The following is a 14,454-nucleotide window of genomic DNA, read 5'->3' on the forward strand; positions in this document are numbered from 1 at the left end:
AATCTTCATAGTTAATATGCTAACACCCTGTGTGACATGAAAAGCAGGCTTTTCACACTTTTCTTCTATATTGTTATTCACAATGATAAATGCATTATTTTACAGGATAATTAGAGTGTAAGAAAAACTTCTCAATTGTAAGAGGGAATTGTACTATGCTGCCACCTGGTGTTCAAAATAGGATGGCCACTTTATAAAGACGTGGAAGAATGCACTTTTGAACTCATGTGATTACAATATTGTACACACATGGCCGAGCATAACAACCATCACATTAATTTGGTCTGACTCACTTAGATTCCAATCACTGCAGTTCCTGTAATAATTAAATAATTATGGAGGAATCCTTGGGCTAATACATTGTGACACAGGTAAAACCGAATCTAATACCATTTAAATTGGCACCATTCTCAAATAAGGATTAGAGTACTGATTTAACCATATAAATAAGACTGCACTAAAAGACATGTTTGCCGACTTCTTATTGTATGTGTTTTTGTGAAAAGTGAGTCACATAAACAATGGCCAAAACGTGTCTGGCCCAAAGGAATTGTTTGAAATAAAATTTATATGACAAATAAAGAAACATGGACACAAAACATGAATTATAATTTTTTATATTCAATTATAATACATTTATACCTTAAATTCACAGTCATTTACTTTCTCCTTCCTCTTATAATAAAAGTGTAATATGGGTAGCCACTAGCCAGCCTACAGATGTCTTAAGCTTTACCAACCAGTTTTGTTAACTTTTGCCATGCACAGTTGACCTTTCCACCCCATTAACTATGGGATGTATGACTGACATGATCGTCCAATGTGGCTACAGCCTACAGTGTCTTTCCAGGTGGCATTATTGCTTTATCTGTTGTGTACTTTCCTGACCCACAACAGGATTCAATGGGATTGACATATGCATGGAGCAGTTTGGGTAAATGTTTGGGTTTTATTCTTTTTTTTTGTTGATACATTCATCTAAACTGCAATCCATAGTTTTAAATTCCATGTACCTTAAGTGAATGAAAGTGTAACTTGCGAGACTTAAAATGAATAGTTTATAAGTATTTTATAGTATAAGTAAATACAAGAATGGAATAAAAACCTTTCTCTGCTTGGGTCATAACAATAATGTAATTTGAATCACTTAATAAGTAAAGATGGCCTGAAGTAGGCCCTACCAAAGTCCTTATTATGTCTCTGGCCATACTGACTTTTGCGCAATATCTTTCGAGGTAAACAGAGAGTCACGAGACACGTTGACTGAATTCCTTGAGACTTCCTGTTTATCTGGGCGTATTCTGTGCTCATTTTTGTCTAGTTGATCTTCACCATAAAAACATTGTCATTGCCTTTATTATATAAATTCCACACAACTTAATCGATTTACGTTTTTATTAAAAAGTACATTAAGCTCGTTTAATTTAAAACTGTTGACATCGTCGCGTTTTCGCTTCCTCTTGCATCACCGGTCTTCGGCAATTTGATTGGCCAACAGTAACAACCCCATCCAAATGACTGTAGTGATTGGAGACTGACATGGGTAACTGCAAAGACGCATTGTTATTGGGCAATTTAACATCTTGAGTCCATCAAGGTAGGGTGAATCAGTGTCGGGATGGATGCAGGTAAGACATCCCAGATAAAACAATTTCTAAACATTTTAAGAAGGTCGTCTTAAAACCTTGCACTCAGAGGGTTTGTACGCTTGAACTGCAGTACTATTGACTGTGTAACTGCCAACTGCGTTACACAATACTGCCATTTATTTATTGTGAGACGTCTGGAATTACCCTGGTGTGGTGGCGCTGGCGCTAACATTAGCTTTCTGGCTAGTTAGCTACATTAGTCAGCCTCCTCCGGATAGTGAATGCCAACCAACTGGAAGATGCTCTGGTGCAAATAGAGTAAATATTCGTTCGAATGGCAAGATTGTCAATGTTAAATAGTGGCTTTTGTGTGGGTGCGTGAAGTTATCATGGTTGCATATTGTGTTAAACATGTTCAACAAGCGAATGGGCTGGTGTCATCTTAACCAAACAACTTGAGTATGCCAGATCCAGATACTTGACTAACCTCATCGACCCTGGTCGTGTCCTTGTGTGTTGAGACGAGCATGCGACTTAAATTGTCACTACAGAAGATACTGAAGGCCAATTTAGAGGCAATAGTGCAAGCCAGAAAAAATCTGATATTTAGTTAAAATGGTTCTGCATGAGCCACGCATTTGCACTGCAAACAAAGTGGTTCGTAGAGTCAGTGTTTATGTCAGTCTTGTAAAAAAACACCTCTTAACAGTTGACTACTTATCGATTCTGGGAGGTTGTTTTTTGTGTTGTGGTAGCGCTTGGCTTCTTAAAAGTAGTTGTCGGTAGATTCAACTCTAGTTTCAACTCTTGTTTCTGTACTTTCTCATCCTGGACAAACAAATGATTGCTCACATTGTATATCTGTTTCTGAATGTGTGAACCTTGAACCTTGATTTCACATGATCTATTATGCTTTAATTTGTGTTAATTTATGTCTGTTTCCATATATGAAATATGAAGTTTGGTTTAAAGATCAGTTGTGACAACATTAAAGTAATAAACAAAACAACAACGTTTATTTATAAAGTATTGATATGTAGATGGACACTTAATTATTCTTCAAAGGCAATCTGTTGTGGAAAATTATATAGCTAATGTACCTTATAATTAATGATTTCAGCTACTCTCACATATGATACGCTTCGCTTTGGAGAGTTTGAAGACTTCCCTGAGACTTCGGAGCCAGTGTGGATTCTAGGAAAGCAGTTCAGTGCACTCACAGGTAACAATAACAGTATGATGGAAACACAGTTTAAAGACCAACACATAGTTTAGTTTATCTCCACATCCCCATTACACTAGAATTTTTTGCAAAGGTTTCTTTGTCTTGTTTGTCTCAATTTTCAGAGAAGGATGAGATTCTGTCAGACATTGCTTCACGTTTGTGGTTCACATACAGAAAGAATTTCCCCCCAATTGGTAAGTGTTGTCATGCACCTTACTGCATCTCTTTTAATGTGGCTGTGTCATGTCATTTATAAAGACATTTATTGCTTGATATTTTTTGCTGACCATATGGTATAAACATGTCGACTGTGTAAACTTTGAATCCTGTCTCAGGAGGAACAGGACCCACATCTGACACAGGCTGGGGCTGCATGCTGCGGTGTGGGCAGATGATCCTAGGTGAGGCACTGGTCCATCGACATCTAGGCCGAGGTAAGTTTGCCACGAGGACAGCCATGCAATGCTACTTAGTTATCAAGAACCTGCATGAACAAAGTGCATTCTCATTTGCATTGATGGTAACCATAATCCCTACTTGTTTGAATCAGTTTATTCCTTTGGCAAGGCGGAATGCAATGATGGGTGGCATTGTGGAAGGCTACACAGGCTTCTGCTCAGTGTTGACATAATGAATGCCCTTTGTCCTGGCAGACTGGAGGTGGGTAAGTGGCCAGCGACAGAGAGAAGAGTACAGCAGCATTCTCAACGCCTTTATCGACAAGAAGGATAGCTATTACTCTATCCATCAGATAGGTTAGTGCCCTACATGCTCTGGAACCTTCCTTTGTCAGATTCACTATGTTGGCACCACGTTAGTTTGCGAAAATCCCTCAAGTATGTTTGTTTTGGCGTGCTCCTGTGTGTGTTAGCACGTAAGTGTGTGAATGTGTGTGACTGCATATTTATGGTAATTTTGAGTATTCACGCAATCCAGGAAATTACATGGTCAGGACTTACCCTTTTCTGTGTTTTGTGTTACAGCCCAAATGGGGGTGGGGGAGGGCAAGTCCATTGGCCAGTGGTACGGGCCAAACACAGTGGCACAGGTACTCAAGTAAGTTGTGCTGGGGCTAAACAGACACCACCTTACACAACACAAGACCTAGACACAAAATAATTGAGGGCTGTACAAACATGTACAATTTGTCATTAAGGGAATCTGACTTACATTCTCCTTCCACAGGAAACTTGCTGTGTTTGACTCCTGGAGCCGAATGGCTGTGCACGTTGCCATGGACAACACAGTGGTCATTGAGGAAATAAGTGAGTGCAGCCCTTCACAAAATTACTGCAAGTTTCAAGACTTAATCATATTTCCTCTGCTGCAAATAGGAGTTTGTCTGCTTCGACAGCACTGGCAGCAGGCATTTTTTAGGGCACCCCGGGGCCTTTTTCAACTTCTGCCATGACTCAGCATCTGGCATGAGAGGGTTGTCACATGACCCCCTGAGAACCCCGAGATGTGCAGACGGGGGCCTTTAAAGATGTGTTTGCTCTCAAAGGGACAGTTAAAGAAAATTGGTCGTAAACAAACAGGGATATCAGCACAGACAGGGTAGCGTACATTGCTCTGGTGAAGCTGATGGTAATTATACTCTGCCATATTTATAGAAAGTTATAGCATTCCCATCACACTATGATATTCCATTACTGAAAGATTCCAAGGTTGTTATCATAGCAGTTTGGCATCAGTAGAAATGCCTTTAATGTGTGTTCAAGTCTTCAAAAATTAACCACCAATATTTTGTATTAATTGGTAATTAGTTGCCTAGGACAAAATGTGTATGCGTTGTCAGTCTTCCTGACGGGTTTCTTGTCACTGATGTGTACCTGTTCATTCTCCTGTCCATAGAGAAGCTGTGCATGCCGTGGCTGGACTTTGACGGTCCGGGGTGTTCGGAAGGGGCAGTTGGAGGGGCAGGTGTGGGGGCACGCGAGCTGAACGGTTGTCTGGGGGGGGCCTGTGCCCTTGCTGAGGAGGAGGTGGCCCTCTGGAGGCCCCTGGTGCTGCTCATCCCCCTGCGGCTGGGCCTCACCGACATCAACGAGGCGTACATCGAGACACTAAAGGTACGGTGGCCACAAAGGACACGCCCACACATTAATTGAACATGTGTATATATATAGATGTATGTACATATATAGACTGAAATGTAGATGGTGCAGTTTTTGATTATAATCAATTAAACTTTGTCCTCACATTTTTCTAGCTGTCTGTCCAGTGTGTGCGCTCCAAAAACAGTTTTTTTTTGGCTCTGACTTTGGAAACAAACAAAGTGATTTGGACTGAGCCATACACTATTTCAAGCCAATTAGCACATTGTGTCAGGAGCACAGAAGGAGAAGGGTGTAATTTGATTGGCTGTTCGAGTTTCATCATAATCCAGGACTGCATCTTAAATGGTGTCTTTGTGTTTGCAGTTTGCCATATACCTGTGCCACAAAAATACTTTAAAAGCCCTCACCTCTGATGCAGAGTAAAGAATACTTGCTTTAACGATAGTCTGGCATTGCCAGAGAAACACTGTGACTGAGATCCAAACACGGTGACTGCGTTGTTGTGTAATAATGCTCCAAGCAGTTTGGCTTGCATGACAGCAAAACACAATGTACCGTTTCCCCCCTTGCCTTTTCTCTTCTGGCAAAACAAGTTCTCTGCAGTGGCTTTAAAAAGGGTGTATTGATTTGGTGAATTGATTTGTCTCTACTTTAAAGGTGGAGTGTGTCATTTTTGTTGTCAAATAAACTTCTATACATCCAACCATGTAATTCTAAAGTAAATTACAGGCACCAAAACTCTCAATGTTCCTGTGCATTTTAGTCTTGGTTTCTATACATGGCTTTATCTTTTAGTGAAAATGGGACACTGCCATTACCAAAACTTAATAAAAATCTGCAAAGAGAAAAAGAAAATGCATCCAACTTCCAACCGAGACATAACATCTAATCACCAGTCAGCTTTGTAGTTTGACCACAAAGAACCCAGACAGTACCTCCCCTTTAAAACAGCACTATTGAACAATTTGCCTCTTTTTTTACTATGTCTTTAGAAGCAAATTGAATTTTGAAGTTGATGGTATATGGTCGGACAGATCAACTCTTGTCTTTTCCACTTACCATCCAGGATATGCACTATGTAGGCAAGTTCTACGGCCTATGCCCGGGAACACGCCTTGAAAATGTAAGCGAAGCTTTCACAGCAGGACATTGCCAACTATGCCACCAAAAGACACCAAGTTAGCATGCTAGCAAGCTTTTTTCCAGTGCAAACTGGAATGTTGGTGGCGGTTGCTATGTTTTTACGTGCCTTTTAGATTGTAAGCTCACTAGTTTCAGACCACTAGTCTTACTGCTGCTTTAAATGATCGTTCAGGAGAGGGATCTATGTTGAAAACATTTCACAGAATACAAGCCAAGTCGTGACTACTGCTGTGGATATCTTACCTCTGTTTCCTTTACAAAGTCTTTTTTTCTTCTACGTACCAGTCTACACTGTCTACTTGCACATGACTCATTTGTCAATGCGGTCAGACATTATGATAGCGTAACATTTCCCCCTCAGTGTAGTCTGTGAATGCCGGCACTGTGCAGAGTGGCTCAGCTCAGAAAAGAGAAGCCCACTGTATGAGAGCATTGAATTCATCCCAGTTTAATGGCATGCCTCTGCAGTTCGTTTAACAGAGCATGATGCTCAGCTGGGCGGCTGGCTAATGTGTTTTGTGTAGGATGATGAGAAATGTATGTCTGGAACAGATGGGTCTATGTACAAATTAATATTGACCATAAAGCAATTTATAGATGATGCTTCATGCATAGGCTGATGCATCCACATGTATGAACTGTGAACTATAGTCACTTCAGTGATATGCAAGCTGTCATTAAAACTGTCCTTCAATCAAATCCTCTGTGTTTTCTCTGCAGCAATGCTTCATGTTGCCTCAGTCTCTGGGAGTGATTGGAGGCAAGCCAAACAGTGCGCACTACTTTATCGGATTTGTGGGTGAGCTTAATTTGCTGTCTCATCCATACATTCTGAGGTCTAAGTGGTTACAGTGATAGTCAGTAGTCAGAGTCGCCAGAGTCAGTAGTGCTTAGCTCTCGGTCCTGATCTGGTGGGTCTGCTCAACACTCCTCTATTTTCAGGGATAGCTACGGCTTGTTGTAGCATAACACCCCAGTTATTTACATTAACCCTATAGTTATATACAGTGAGTCTTGGGTTACAGACAGCGGGTAACTCTTATATAGTGCATATATTGCGGACACATAAGACTCTTCAGACCGCAGAGTTTAATACCAAGATGAGATGTGACGTGTAGCACAGAGGGCGAAGTAGTACTGTAACACAAAGGAGGTTTTCAAATGGTGTATGTCAGTCTGACTACATTGAGTGTGTAACCCCCCTCTAGGCTGTAAGCAGCTGCTATGCCACACCCTGTGCCCTTTTCCTTAGGAATGTCTGCAAACCAGGACTGCTTATGGTGACCAGTCCAGTGGTCATTAACAATACCTTCATATGCATTAGCAGTATGTTGAAAGCAAGGCAAAGACAAATTTGGAACCCACAGTCCAGTTAGAGAGTAACACACAGCAACTTAATTAAACAGGGTAAAAAAAGATCCACTTAGAGCATGTGAAACCATATGAGGTAGCTCTCAATTTGCAGATAATATAGCTCATCTTTTTGTCCCAGTTTCGGTTGCAGTTTCTCTGCCTGGTTTCTATTTTTTCCCCTCTCATGATCTTGCATTTTATTCTGCACCTGCACGAGGGACTGACTGCATGTGCTCCCATTTCCTAAATTTAGACCACATAAGAGGCAGTCACCCACCTTACGAAATCTCACACCATGTTAGGTGACTTCCTTAAACCTGGACAGAGCCTGTGTGTTGTTACAAGCTGCACAGATGGCACACTGAAAGGTTGCCTTGAATGCTTAACACTTTTCTTTCAGTGGAAGAGCGATATGAATGCTGCATGATGGACAGCTTTTATGGATTATCCCTGTGCTCATTCCCAGTCAAAAAACATACACACACATTTTGTGTATATATTCATTATTATGCTTTTGACTCTTGAACATTTCAGTGGGCTTTGTCTTTCCTCGTCCAGCAGTAACATTAGAAACACCAGTATCACTACTTGGTTGGCATAATCTCTTGACATGACCTAGACATTTAGAGACATGGACTCTGTATCCAGGGCCCGGTTGTTTCAAAATGTAATCAGGATCAGAATGATCCGGATTTGGAAAGCCCATCAAGTGATCCCTTTTTCTTTTGTGCTGGTTTTTAAAAAGCAACATTGGATTGGATCACCCTGATCCAGATACAAACTTTTCAAGATAACCAAATCCGGATTACCAGTGCTCTAAATGGGACTAAATATCACAGTGTAGGCTACCAGTTAAGTAAAGAACAGCAGGTAGAATACCCAGCTTGGGCTCACTTAAAGTGCTTTTATTTGAAGAGACAAAAAATCCAGCCCAATAAATCAATACAAATAACCCCTCACCTGACCCACAAAAAAACCCACATTGTGGATAATTTGAACCCTCATTTTAAATCATGAAAAAAGGCTAAATGTCCTGTAGTTAACAAAAAAAAGAAAATTTTGAGTTCTTCATTTGTGGAGAGACCAGCTTTTTGAAGCGCTGCTTCATAAGTAGCCTAATGTCTACTTCTCTTATCTCTGAATCTCTGTTAAACAAATCAAGTGATATATACTACATGATACCAATTGTTTTATTCAATTTTTTTGAAAACTTTTGGTTGCAATGTGTACATAGATCTAATAAGACTCTGTGGTACCCACTTCCTGGCAGGCGAGGAGCTGATCTACCTGGACCCCCACACAACCCAGCCTGCAGTGGAGCCTAGCGAGGACAGCCAGGTGCCTGATGACTCCTACCACTGCCAGCACCCACCCTGCCGCATGCACATCTGCGAACTGGACCCCTCGATCGCCGCGGTAAGGTCAAAGGCGGACAGCACGGCATAACTCGAGGACACGACCTGCAAGTAGCAAAGCGCAAACTAAAAGAGTACTTCCTTGCTGTGCACAGCAGGAGCTCTGTTGTGGCTGTGTGTAGTGTAAGGTCAGTGCACGGCTACTGTTAAGTGACATTTCACTCAAGCTACCTCAGAGAGAGCCCGGGCTCACCCCCAGACAGCAGCCGACGAGAGAAGCAAAATTAAACAAATCACACACGGTTTATATAGAAAGAAGTTAGCGTTCTCTGACACCAAAGCACTTTGTCAGCAGGGATAACCACTTTGGTGGGTCTCTGACGTCGGAGGTCATCTTACTATGCTTTTTGCAACGTAATGCAAAAGCAAGGCAGAAAAGAAGGTAGAATTTTAAGCACATACAGAGTTAGAAACGTCAGCACTTAAGAATCAAAGATATACAGCAACAGAAAAGTCATGTTTCAGTTAACAAAGTAACAAAAACAGTTGTGCTTCACCTGTAAAGCAAGAAACGTAAGGGCTGGCACCCGACTAACCATAGATCAGGACAGTAGATCAATTTTGTTTGTGTCAGTTTGAGCGTTATTATAAAGGCTTTGATTTTGACACGTTATTGCATTGCAGGGCTTCTTCTGCAGAACAGAGGACGACTTTGACGATTGGTGTGCCCACATTCGGAAGGTGAGTGTCAATTTCCTCCCCTTAGAAAAGTGCTAAACATCTAGTGCTCCAGCAGTGTTTGTCTATATCCAAAACTCAATGCCAGCAATGTTTGGATGCCCTCAGCATGTGAATGAATGTGTCAGTCCCTTTTTCCTCTCCCCAGTTGTCCTGCAGTAAAGGAGGCCTTCCCATGTTTGAACTAGTGGACAGCCAGCCATGTCATCTCGTCAGTGCTGATGTGCTCAATCTCACTCCAGGTTTGTGCCGAACCATCTTGACGATCCCATTTTTCAGTTAGTAAAGAGAACAGTTCATCAGCTGTTGTTCATAGTCATGTTTAAAGATATTATGTATGGGTGCTTTTTTTCCTTGAAAGATGTTCTCACACTGAATATATAAAATATATGAATATGAATTTCCTGCTTGCAAATGGCTAAGGTGTACAAACACTAATTTTCCTCAAGTAAAAGACAGAATGGTTTGCCACCTTACTAGAGCTGTAGATCATCTGAACAGGAGTGTGCCTGAGAATGCTGTAGAAAATGCTAATTGCTCTTGTGCCATCCACACAGTTGTGTTTTCATTACCTTAAAGGAGGCACAACGATCCTCACAGGTTAATTAATGTCATTTTCCCAAGAGGGAGGTAAAAAAAAAAAAAAAAAATGGGCTGATTCATCTGCCTCCAATCCCTCCAGATTTCTCTGACTCAGATCGGCTCGAGAGGTTCTTTGACTCAGAGGATGAGGAATTTGAAATCCTGTCTTTGTGAAGAAGAGAGGAACACGGTCACTCTTTTCATGCTGAGCAGAAGGACTCTGGTTTGCTGTGATCAAAGGAAGCCGGCCAACTAGCCAGACCGAGCGACCGGATGGGCAGGAGGTAAAACCACTGGTGACGCCTGAGGCCGGTCTGCAGCGCGTCTCGTCCAGCAAAAAGTCCCACGCATAAAAAAAAAAAACACCCCACAGCTTCTTGTCTCGACAGCTCGTACGCCTGCATTCTGTTTCTCTCTCTCTCTCTCTGTGGCCTGTCTGGACTCTGGAGGACAGAGGTTGCAGAAAGGGGCACAGGAGGGAGTAATTGTGCATACCAAGATCTTCTTTTTTTTTCTTATTCTTCTTTCTTTTGCATCCATTTTTTGTTGTCTTAACACTTTGAAGAATTGTTTTAAAGTGATACAGGTGCCTTTCCCCTCCCTGCCCCAGCCCTCTCATCAGCAGCCAGTGCTTCATTGCCATAACACAACTCGAGGTGTTTTGTCAATAACTCTAGTGTATAGAAAAAAAAAGAAGAGAGAAAACACCTTCTGTGGTGTGCTATTGTTTTGATATAAGTTGCTAATACTGCAAATCTGTGTCAGCACTCTTGAATGACAAAAGTTCTTTGGTTGAGCAATTATTGACCAGGTAGGTTATCACTTGTAAATGAAACACTATGTCTATTCTGTCAATTATATCTGTACACAGGTGCATTTTAAAATTATTTATTTACTCTTTAACTGTGCATATGACAAATAAAAGGAAAAAAAATAAAATTATACAAGAAAATTATTTGTTTTTAAAAAGGCAAGAAAATGAAAACAAATGCAGAAAAAAAAAGTTCAACAGTTAGATTTCATCCTTTTTTGGACACAAGTGAAAAGTTGTCATAGAGAATGAGGAAATACACTGGATCTGTTTAACAGTTTAAATTATCACTCTTCTACCTGCTGAGCAGCAGTGGTTTCATCTGCAGGGTAAATAGTGTCTGCAATCTTTCATAATAGATAATAAATACATGGTCTACAGAGCTTCATGCATACTGCATGCGATTAGCGGCACCTCTGGTTCATTTCCAAAGGTCTCCAAGTGGTTGCTCTTCCACCTTATCGATGATGTTCACTGTGTGTTCCTTTATGTCTGTGTGTACATCATCTATGCTCCTGGCTGCATCAATAACCTGGCAAAGGTCAGATTAACAGAAGATTAACAGCAGATTAGGACAAGGTATTACTTCTTCCTAAAACAATACAAAATACTCAGCACAGTTTAAGTCTTAAATAATCACATATCACTATTACTTTTTCACTGAAGCAAGTGTGGACAATTGCTCTCTCAACCTTGGGTTTCTATACTACTGACAACACTTTAGTCGGTGATCAAAAGTAAGACTAAATATCCTAAATGCAGCTGTCAGTCTGCCATAAACGTATCTGCCTCAGTTTCTAGTTCTTTGCCTGGAGCTGCCTCAGTTCCTGGTTCTGTCAAAGCTTTTTATCTGTCCTCCTTACATGGTGTGAGATTTTGAAGGTGGGTGACTGCCTATAATGCTTTTTTTTTCTCCGTCGCTCTCGTGATCAGGCAAAAACCAACACATTACATGTTAAAGGTACACAGGTGTCACAATGACAATGTGAGGCAGCCTACCTGCCAGTTGACTGAAGGGTCCTTCATCAGCTGCTCAAACCTGCTCTGGACAGTCCTCTGGAAGACGGTGGTCTCATACCGCTCCGTCCCAAACTCCCCACGACCCTCTGCCTCAGCAGGGTTGAGGCTCAGAAACATCACCAGGTCAGGCTTCGGCAAGCCCACGTCTGGGCCTTTGCACCAGTCCAAACTGAAGCCCTGCATAGAAACACCATTTCACCATTCAGTTAACTGGCAGTGATTCCCTAGTGAAAAGTGATGCAATTAAAATATGACGTTCAAAGTACAGATACTAGGTTCAGTTACTGCTGTGTTGTACAATTCCCTTGACACAGACCAAAGGACTTTTACAAAAAACAATACAGATGTGTGATTCAAACAGAAAGTCCAGGGATGCTGTGAGGGAAATGGTAACTGCACAACCACTATTACGGCTAAAAATAGAATGTTGTGTCTACTGGAGCTGAAGGAATCTGACTTTACTCCGGAGCACATTTGGGAGCCTCTGGAAGCGACTCACTGGTTTGGCGCTGGTAAATGCCACACCGGAGAATGCGTAGCGGTCCACCACAAGGCTGATCCCCTGTTCCAGCTTCTCCTTCATCTCTGGCCTTTAGAGCAGAACCAAAACATCACATTAGACAGTGGAGAATGTGCAGAACAGCACAAACGCTTTTGGTTTTAAACACATCTGTTCTTTTTGTTTAGCTTGCTGAAAATGGATTATCATCAGAAGGCTGGATTAAGTCCAGTTTGCTGTTAATCCACATCTAACAAACTGATGAAAAAGATGAACAGTTCTTCATATAGACCTGTTGAGTGTGCCTCTCTAGCTACACGCCTCAGCCATGATGGGGATTATTCATGGCATGTTGTCTGCATCTGGTTCACGATTTTCAGTAATTCTATGCAAATCCCGTTTTTCCATTTGTCAGGTTTGCATATATTCCACATAAACCACATTACTGTTCATACTGTAAACATCTTATTTCATACTGCTATATCTATTTTATTATTATTTATATATTACCACTATAGATATGTACTTTACTGCTTTTTTGCACTTCTGGTTAGATGCTAAACTGCATTTTGTTGTCTCAGTACTTGTACTCTGTGCAATGACAATAAAGTTGAATCTAATCTAATATGTTTTCCAGCACAGGGCGTCCACACCGGGTGATCAATAATGCTTCCAGAGAATTGATGAGATAAGGTTAGACAGATTCATAGGGAATCTGCATAGGTATAGTTTGGACATTTTTGCCTGCTCAGTTGATCAAAATGGCTAGGGATAGCTGCAGTAGGTAATGTAACTGCTTTAGTCTGCAACTTATTATGAATGCTAAAGGGATTTGGAAACGAGGTCGGCAAAATATAAAGGTTTGCTCTCATTTTGCACACACTCTCACACAAGATTGGACAGCAAACGTGTGTATTCAAATCAGTTTAGCCCAACTGATGTCAGATCAGCCAATAATCCATCTAACCACAAACCCCAGAAAGTGAAACCATATGCTCATAAAAAAAACGAGTTCTGTATTATGTCTTAAATATTAAAGTCTTACACGAGCTCCCAACGGTTGGCGGAGAACAGCAGATGAACCGTGTGGTCCTCCAAGTTGCTCTTTCTCTCCAGGTAGGAGCTGATCAGATGACCAATCTTTGTAGTTCTGTCTGTATGGTATTAAAATAGTGAAACGTCATTACACATAACTGGATAGGGGTTCAGTAAGACATTCAATCCAGTAGTCATTATACCAAGGGGATTCTGGAAAGCAGATAGGTAATTTAGCAATATAATACAATATAAGATTTCTTAGAATACATTTACATTTAGTAGACGCTTTTGTCCAAAGCGACGTACAACGGAGAGAACAGTCATGCTAGGAGCAATAGAGACCTAGTGTAACAATAAATACTACTTTACATAAGATATAGAAAAGAAATAGAAGTGCAGGAATGTAACTGCTGTAACCGAAGTTAAGCACTAGTCGAAGTGCCAGTTAGGAAGGGAGGTGCTCTTTGAAGAGCTGGGTCTTCAAAAGCTTCTTAAAGGTAGAGAGGGACGCCCCTGCTCTGGGGTAGTGCTAGGCAGTTCGTTCCACCAAAGATTAGGAAACGTAAAATGTGAAAGATAAACAAACAGACCATAAACAATGTATATTTAGAAAATAAACACCATGACGTTAAATTATGACATGTTTACTAAGTGACATTCCTAACTGAGAAATCATCTGGAGCCAAAATTGTTTTACCGGGAAATCTCATCATCTCTGCTGGTCTTCCGCTTTCCTGCAACGCTCGAACCAATTTCTTGCATTGCGTAGTTTTCCCAGCCTTGTCAACTCCTTCCAGCACAATTAAAGCACCTCTTCTGCAAGTCATTTTCTTCCAAAGAAAATCGGTAAAAACCGTATTTAAAAAAAAAAAAAAAATCCTTGAGGTCCACTTGAATGCAGGGTAAACACTAATGCGCGCCTTTCTCCACAAAAACCGTTGTGTCATATCCTGTTTCCCTTACATTTCATGTGTTTCAAAGTAACAGTCTCGCTCAGATTCTAAAGAAAGAGACTTTGGGGCAAAGACGCCATCTAGTGTT

General features: G+C 41.1%; 2 protein-coding genes across 4 annotated transcripts; one reads left to right on the plus strand and one right to left on the minus strand.

Moving 5' to 3' along the window:
- Positions 1-1,596: 1,596 nt before the first annotated feature.
- On the plus strand, positions 1,597-10,948 carry atg4b (autophagy related 4B, cysteine peptidase; the record flags this gene model as incomplete). Of its 3 annotated transcripts, none has more annotated exons than XM_080831813.1 (13): positions 1,597-1,628; positions 2,710-2,811; positions 2,937-3,008; positions 3,150-3,248; positions 3,468-3,569; positions 3,798-3,870; positions 4,000-4,079; positions 4,669-4,886; positions 6,738-6,816; positions 8,641-8,786; positions 9,410-9,466; positions 9,612-9,705; positions 10,146-10,948. In XM_080831813.1, 13 exons carry the CDS (start codon positions 1,619-1,621, stop codon positions 10,217-10,219), a joined length of 1,206 nt encoding a protein of 401 aa, XP_080687939.1. In that variant the 3' UTR covers positions 10,220-10,948. The 3 variants fall into 3 exon arrangements, with proteins under 3 accessions (XP_080687939.1, XP_080687940.1, XP_080687938.1); XM_080831814.1 differs by having other exon boundaries at positions 3,150-3,215; XM_080831812.1 differs by lacking the exon at positions 1,597-1,628 and having other exon boundaries at positions 2,700-2,811.
- Positions 10,949-11,155: 207 nt separating this feature from the next.
- dtymk (deoxythymidylate kinase (thymidylate kinase)) lies at positions 11,156-14,240 on the minus strand (the record flags this gene model as incomplete). The annotated part of the gene is made up of 5 exons (XM_080833081.1): positions 11,156-11,388; positions 11,856-12,053; positions 12,376-12,466; positions 13,421-13,529; positions 14,111-14,240. The coding sequence occupies 5 exons, from the start codon at positions 14,238-14,240 to the stop codon at positions 11,278-11,280; spliced, it is 639 nt and encodes a 212-aa protein (XP_080689207.1). The 3' UTR covers positions 11,156-11,277.
- Positions 14,241-14,454: the final 214 nt, after the last annotated feature.

This window comes from Sprattus sprattus, assembly GCF_963457725.1.
Source record: "Sprattus sprattus genome assembly, chromosome: 2".
NCBI classification, from domain to species: Eukaryota; Metazoa; Chordata; class Actinopteri; order Clupeiformes; family Clupeidae; genus Sprattus; species Sprattus sprattus.